We start from the raw sequence: 8,096 nt of genomic DNA on the forward strand, positions 1-8,096 counted from the left end.
AAAGGAAAAAGAAAGCATCCGCAGCGTAACGGTTTCAATAGGCTTCTGTGCAAGAGGTCCTGTGTTCGAATCCAACTGTCAGACAATTTTAATATTGCCTATTTAATTATTTATTGCTTGGCACATTGTTGAAAATTACGAGTTTAAAAAGTCCCGAAGCCGTTTGAAGCCGGGAGGACGAAGCTTAGCAACTCCATGTACTACCCGTCATTCTCATGCAGGCTGAACCGCCCTGCGTGCAGCTCCCTTAGGCACAAGCGAGTTCCCTCTAGTAATTATTGTACAAACCTCCATGGTCCCTAGATCAACGGGCTCACCAAGTGCTTGAACTAGGCCCGGACAGCCAATCTGGATGCCAGAGCCCGGTTTGAAGCCAATGTAGCTGAACACCGGGATTTAGTTATTGTGTTTACATACCTTATACTGGTATTTGGTTTTCTCCCCCCCCCCCCCCCCAAAGAAAAAGATTCCGGCATCACCTCATGATGAATGTAGGCGATAATCCGATTAATATTCAAGTGATGTAGCTATTCACCGTATAGCCACCGCAGAGATGCATCATGTACGGGGTGCGTATGCAACCGCGGGCTCCTGTCCCGTGTTTATGATGATGACGCATTGGCATTCTTTTTGAAACGTGGCGGTGACGTATAGTCAGCTAGCTTGCTTGAGTTAATCACGTATGCTATACATGCTTTTAATTCTTGCATTTTTGTATACATCGTCTTAGTCTTCTCTTTTTCTCTTAGTCAAAACTCCTGTACTTTGTACCGGCACCTATACCTGTGAAGGGAACGGTTGTGTCAACCTCTTTCATGCTTTCTTTTTTCCACCAGTACTCTAAAGGTCTCTTGGTTATATCGACTGACGACCAGTGGATGCTTCCGTTCACTTTACATCCAAGCGCTTCTAGAAGGTGTACGTTACTTAGGGATTTCACTGGGTCTATCTCTTCGCATTGCATTGTGATGTGCTGAATCCTCTCAGAAATTTCGCCGCAGCATAAAGGCGCCTCATCTTATTGCGAATATTTGCTGCGGTATGTTTTTGTCCTTAGGCAACCAGCTCGAGAATGAGATAGTAAGACATTGCCATCTGTGTTATCGTACAGATTTTGCCTTGTAATTTCTTTCGTCTCCTTATCTTAAATATTCATGGTACTTTTGCACCCATTCTTTGCGTCCACTCTCTGCGCCCTTTATTTCTGGACGCGGTGCGTCCTCTAGTGGCGGCGCGGACACGACGTTTTATTCTTTATTCATTTATTCATCTTTATCTTAATTGAGACACGATTAAATATGTCGTGGGGTCAATTCTGACCAGCACCGCATAAATCGACAATATTTGTCACTAAACAGCGGCGCATACCGAGTGACACTTACATAGTGACCAAAGGTTGCATCAAAGAGGTTCACTGAAGAGCGCCGCATAACCAATGTCTCATACCTAGTGACCCAAGTTGGTCTGACAGTTGGTTTCAAATTGTGTCCCATCAGCACAATAGCGCAGTACTCTGCCCATGAGATCATGGACTACTCAGTGACCCAAGTTGGTCTGACGGTTGGTTTCAAATGGTGTCCCATAAGCACAATATTGCAGTGCTATGCCCATTAGATCATGGACTACCCAGTGACCCAAGTTGGTCTGACGGTTGGTTTCAAATTGTGTCCCGTCAGCGCAATAGCACAGTGCTCTGCCCTTTGGATCATGGACTACCCAGTGACCCAAGTTGGTCTGACGGTTGGTTTCAAATTGTGTCCCGTCAGCACAATAGCACAGTGCTCTGTCCATTAGATCATGGACTACTCATTGGCCCAAGTTGGTCTGACGGGTGGTTTCAAATTGTGTCCTATCAGCGCAATATCGCAGTGCTCTGTCCATTAGATCATGGACTACCCAGTGACCCAAGTTGGTCTGACGGTTGGTTTCAAATTGTGTCCCGTCAGCACAATAGCACAGTGCTCTGTCCATTAGATCATGGACTACTCATTGACCCAAGTTGGTCTGACGGGTGGTTTCAAATTGTGTCCTATCAGCGCAATATCGCAGTGCTTTGTCCATTAGATCATGGACTACCCAGTGACCCAAGTTGGTCTGACGGTTGGTTTCAAATTGTGTCCCATAAGCACAATATTGCAGTGCTCTGTCCATTGGATCATGGACTACCCAGTGATCCAAGTTGGTCTGACGGTTGGTTTCAAATTGTGTCCCATAAGCACAATATTGCAGTGCTATGCCCATTAGATCATGGACTACCCAGTGACCTAAGTTGGTCTGACGGTTGGTTTCAAATTGTGTCCCGTCAGCGCAATAGCACAGTGCTCTGCCCTTTGGATCATGGACTACCCAGTGACCCAAGTTGGTTTGACGGGTGGTTTCAAATTGTGTCCCGTCAGCACAATAGCACAGTGCTCTGTCCATTAGATCATGGACTACTAATTGACCCAAGTTGGTCTGACGGGTGGTTTCAAATTGTGTCCTATCAGCGCAATATCGCAGTGCTCTGTCCATTAGATCATGGACTACCCAGTGACCCAAGTTGGTCTGACGGTTGGTTTCAAATTGTGTCCCATAAGCACAATATTGCAGTGCTATGCCCATTAGATCATGGACTACCCTGTGACCTAAATTGGTCTGACAGTTGGTTTCAAATTGTGTCCCGTCAGCGCAAAAGCACAGTGCTCTGCCCTTTGGATCATGGACTACCCAGTGACCCAAGTTGGTCTGACGGGTGGTATCAAATTGTGTCCCGTCAGCACAATAGCACAGTGCTCTGTCCATTAGATCATGGACTACTCATTGACCCAAGTTGGTCTGACGGGTGGTTTCAAATTGTGTCCTATCAGCGCAATATCGCAGTGCTCTGTCCATAAGATCATGGACTACCCAGTGACCCAAGTTGGTCTGACGGTTGGTTTCAAATTGTGTCCCATAAGCACAATATTGCAGTGCTCTGCCCATTCGATCATGGACTAGCCAGCGACCCAAGTTGGTCTGACGGGTGGTTTCAAATTGTGTCCCGTCAGCGCAATAGCACAGTGCTCTGCCCTTTGGATCATGGACTACCCAGTGACCCAAGTTGGTCTGACGGTTGGTTTCAAATTGTGTCCCATAAGCACAATATTGCAGTGCTCTGCCCATTAGATCATGGACTACCCAGTGACCCAAGTTGGTCTGACGGTTGGCTTCAAATTGTGTCCCTTCAGCACAATATCTATCTCAGTGCTCTGCCCATTAGATCATGGACCAGTAACCCAAGTTGGTCTGATGGTTGGTTTTCAAATTGTGTCCCATCAGCACAATATCGCAGTACTCTGTCCAGTAGATTATGGACTACCCAGCAGGCCAATTTGGCGAGAAAATGGGTAGAGACGCAGGAAGCCATGCAGACAAACTAGCAGGAAAATTGGTATACACAGGAAAATGTGTGAAATACACTAAGAATGCTTATCGCATTAATACTGCAGGATACACCCACTTTACTTTTCTTTCGGATACCAGCTAATTTGACTGTTGCGTACATTCCATGCGGCCTCGACCAACGACTACGCACGCCACGCCGTTTCTCGGGCTGGTCAGGCTGGTCTGCTCGCGCATAGTAGGTTTGTGGCTTTTCAATACATCCCAGAAGGGCCTACACGACCATGGACACCGCAACATGTGCTTGGTTCGGAGTTGCTTTGTGCTACCTCGGCAATGTCTCGTCGCGCGGGGCTTTCCGAAAAGTCTTCTCGTAACGCGCATCCATATCGCGTGCTTTGAAAGGTGACTGACCTCGTCACCAGTCCCATCGCGTATTCTACCCCGTTCACTCGTAACGTCGTCCATATTTCGAGATTCAAGCATTACCACCCTTACCAGATAAAGATAGGAATCACGAATGTAAAGACATGACGCGCCTTTCTTCTGAGTACTCGCCTCTTAATGTCCCGCTCTTGCTGAGCTCAGTTTTGGAAATGTACCCATTAAACAGTATCTCACTCGCTTTGCTGTCACGTAGTAATATAAAAAGAAGCTACCCTTCTATTTCACTGGGGGCGACGGACTGCGCGGCGGGTGATGTAGCGGAGGATGATATGAGTTCCTTGAATAGATACGGCATTTCGGATGAGCTGAGACACAAGTACATGATGCTAGATGACACCGACGATACTGTAGCTGAGAGTACGAGACATATTTAGCTCGACCGCCAACTCTGATTCCACCTATTCAAGTACATGCAAAACGGTGAAAAAAATAGAAGTCTGAAGTTTACAAATTTGTAACTCTGCACGAAACATATATACCACACCTATTTAAATGGTATACGTTAGACCACCTAACGGGCACTATCTTTCACGGAGATAATTTAAGTTCGAGTGCTTCAGATTTATTATCATGTGAAGTTTACAGCATCGTGACATTTTTTTATTGCTGAGTTATCTAGTTGTAAACTCGATAGTTTTGTATGTTGATATTTTTCAATTTTCTACAATCTTTACAGAGAAGTAAAAAAATCACTAAATAATGTGACTATATCTTAATTTATTCTTGAATTTCAAGAATATACATCAAGTTCGGTGTCCTGGTTCCCTATAAACGCTATTTCTCCGTTCTAATGTATTCAGATAGGAGCCTCCGAGCTAAATCTTTCTCTTAAGAAGAAACTGAATTCGTAAGTTAATCTAATCCGTAGAACCTATAAATGATGCTCCATTACAGCGACGTGAGTGGTGCCACAGAAAGTATCGAAAACAGTCGAGGTCGCAAAAGGATTAGATGAAGTCAATTGAGTAAAAAACTTGCAGACTGAGAATCGACTTCGCTGGCGCGGGACACGGTGCACTCATTTTATAAATAAAAGAATCATTAATGTTTTACGAATCTTAATGAATGATAAAATAGCATTGCGGGAGAAAACCTCTAGAGTATTCTTTCGCTTTTCAAGCACTCGGTAAAAATTTAAAATGCAAGGTTTGCGCTGCTGCAAGAAACAACTGGTATTCCTTATCATTACAGCATATCGACTCGTCCAGCTAGCTACCGTGCAACAATTGATCGACGGCGAGAACAATATGTTAGCGCGCTGTCACACTCACAACCTCCCGGCTTAAGTGTGAATCATTTTGATGTTCCAGATAAGATCTTTGATCTACCTAGCCTTTCGAAACCATTTGAAGCAGCCTACTTTTTTTATCACGTTTTCGCTTGCATAACGAGGCCTGATGCAGTGTTTGAGTAAATTCTATTTTTTGCTTAGGTTAGTACACCTGGCGCAAGGAGGGCATATTATGAAGTCCCTGCAGCCTTTGTCCATTGTAAAAGCGCCAGAAAACGGTCGCTAGTCTTCTGTGACCGGAATGGCAAAAAAGATGACACGAAATAACTTTCTGTGTGCATCCCGTTAAGCCTACTTACGTAAACTTGGCATGTAAGCTCGTCCCCGCTGTTGAAGAGACGCGACCACCGGGCTGCCTCCTGCTTGCCGTCGTTGCAGTTGTTAGTCGTCTCGCGGAACTCTTCTTCGACGCGATTCATGTCGAAAAGGCACAGTGCGAACTTGGGGCGGGAGTTTTTCGTCAGATTCTCACCGTGCGGTGAAAAAGCCACGAGGAGAACATTGCCACTGCTAGCATGGTCCGTCTCATTTGGTCCATAGACCGCGCTGGAAGCGTTAGTGTATCGATTATTTCCATTTCCACATGTTATCAAAATCTCAGTGTACGTGCGGAACGACGTGTCGTTCTCGCAGACACGTGCTATTCGTGTTTCGGGGTGCATGGGAGTCTGCAGACCTTTCTGCACAGTCACGAAGTATGCAAAGCCCTTGTGGGTGAAGCCGTGCAAGTAACGAATCTTGTGTCTCTGCTTATACCTGCCAATTACGTTCACGAATGAAGAGCCTCGTGTCGCTGAAGAACGCAGCCTGAAGACATTACGCTCGTCGAGCACTCTGGCGGACACTGCGTACGGGTGGTACTCCGGAGGCCTACCGTCGTAAGTCGATGCCGCAAACAAGACGTTCTTGTTGTTGCCGGTGCCAAAGAAAGCGACAGTGCTGACCCTTGAAGCGACGTAGTTGATTGTACTGCCTACGTACATGGGCTCGGCGATGGTAAGGCCTTCCAGAGGACGATGAATGGCACACATACCTTGAGAAATTGTTCCGCATGCAAGCACGTGCGGAGAGGGTAACTGAAGGAGAACTTGATTGTCGTTGTCAGCTCTTATTCGTGTGTAATTGCAGTAGTAAGGATAAGGGCGGCACTGCCGATTGTCATCTTGGGGACCAGTGGCGTAAGTAGCCAGGAGGGATAAGTTTTCCGCTGACAGTTTGTAGAGTGCGTTGCGTCCAGCCACTACCACAATGTCCTCGGCTCCCGGCAATCTAAGGTATATGACATTCTGCAGAGGACTTTTGGAAGAGGAAAACTCTCGCATTGGCACACGCGCGGTCGATATCGATAAACACGCTAATACTAATAAGGCTTGCATTTCACACGATGGACACGGCAACACAGACCAGCGTAAATATAAGTAAGGCTGCAGAGCACTCTGTGTCTTGACGCTCAGTTGGGAGGGTCGGTCTCTGATCACAAAACGCCTTCCTAGTCCACAGAACGCCAGCAGCTGAAGAAGGCCGCAAGGACATGGCCACTTCTGAAAACAAAGCAAGAAAAATACACTCAGCGCGCCGCACTGCCGCATTTCAATTTGCCCAAAGTGGATTCTCGCTCATGACCAGAATCCTAGTTTCCTCTAAACCGACAAAAGGAAACGTCTCCTCCCGCCAAATTTCGAAATATGGCACTGTATGGCACTAAAAATCGAGCCCCTAAATTAACCCCCTTTCTTCTCGTTCATTACATCATGAGGGGCTCGAATCCGGCAACATTTATGCCTTCAGGTTGGCTGTGTGGGTTTATTGGCCAGTTGCCTTCCCCGAAAAAAATCACGTACTCATGACACCTGCAGCAGAAAGGATGTTCCACATCCACCGCCAAGGCTTATGAGTGGTGACGCTGGCTAACAACGCAGGGTTAGTTCTAGTATAAACACATAAATACACCAGAGAGTGGATGGGAAAACGGCGCTGCGGCAGCTCAATTGGTAGAGCATAGCACGCGTAATGCGAAGGCGTTGGATCGTTCCCCACCTGCAGCAAGTTTTTTCATCCACTTTCATTTCCATTAATTTATCATTTCTTTAATTCAATTGGTATGTAGAAGTAATTTCCCCTGTGTTGGCCTTGGTGTCTTTGTTTGTCGGCTTCCTCTGACACCCAGCTATTGGTGTTCTCACCAAGTCCCTGTTTAATCATCTTGAGATTACTGAATGTGCTCTGTATCGGCCAGTCGGTCTGATAAGATTGTACCATGAATGACGTGTGCCTGACCGGCAAGCAGCGTTATCTATAAAAGTACGCTGCTGCCTTGAATAAAGAGCTTTTTGCGCTGCTGCCACAGAAGCGTCTGTCTGTTGCTTAGAATAGAACATCTGGCGACGAGGATGGGATCCGGCGCGCAGGAAAACGCCGCCGGCCAGCAGCAGTCACGAGGCTGAACCGCTTACGGTGCAAGGTGACACGGAGCCCTTGCAGCCATGACTTCATCGATGGACTGGAGCATCGCAAGGACGTCAAGAAGCAAGGCGTCACGGAACCCTTGCATGGACTTCAGCGGCTGGCTGGAGCAAGCGAACAAGAACCGACAGTACGGACAAGTCGCATCAAGGAAATTGGCTGGGCAGATAAGTGAAATTTGCTCATTATGGCAGAACCCGGACATGGTCCGAAGCTCGCCAGAATGACAGAATATAACCGAAAAATCGACAACATACGCTCCTATTTTGAACGCCTCGAGAAATACGTATACATAAATGATGTCCGTGCAGACAAGAAACTGAAGTTGTTTCTGAACGTACTCGGCGCGCAAGCATATGAAGAGCTGAAGAAGATAACTATGCCTCATTTGCCTTCTCAGAAGACCTTCGAAGAAATTAAACAGCTTCTGGAAGCTCATTTCAGCTCAGCTCACTCAATTATCGCAGAACATTGTAAATTTAATCGCCGAATGTACCAAGAAAATGAAAATGTCAAAGATTTCATCACTGAACTG

General features: G+C 46.4%; 1 protein-coding gene across 1 annotated transcript; it reads right to left on the bottom strand.

Moving 5' to 3' along the window:
- Positions 1-5,240: 5,240 nt before the first annotated feature.
- On the bottom strand, positions 5,241-6,420 carry LOC140219117 (plexin-A4-like). Its single transcript, XM_072289000.1, has 2 exons — positions 5,398-6,420; positions 5,241-5,249 (listed from the first exon to the last, which is right to left on the bottom strand). The coding sequence occupies exons 1-2, from the start codon at positions 6,418-6,420 to the stop codon at positions 5,241-5,243; spliced, it is 1,032 nt and encodes a 343-aa protein (XP_072145101.1).
- Between the last annotated feature and the right edge of the window lie 1,676 nt (positions 6,421-8,096).

Source organism: Dermacentor andersoni, chromosome 6, assembly GCF_023375885.2.
Source record: "Dermacentor andersoni chromosome 6, qqDerAnde1_hic_scaffold, whole genome shotgun sequence".
Lineage (NCBI taxonomy): Eukaryota > Metazoa > Arthropoda > Arachnida > Ixodida > Ixodidae > Dermacentor > Dermacentor andersoni.

Coding starts and splice junctions, on each gene's coding strand:
- LOC140219117 (XM_072289000.1), bottom strand. CDS start 6,420: ATGCGAGAGTTTTCCTCTTCCAAAAGTCCTCTGCAGAATGTCATATAC.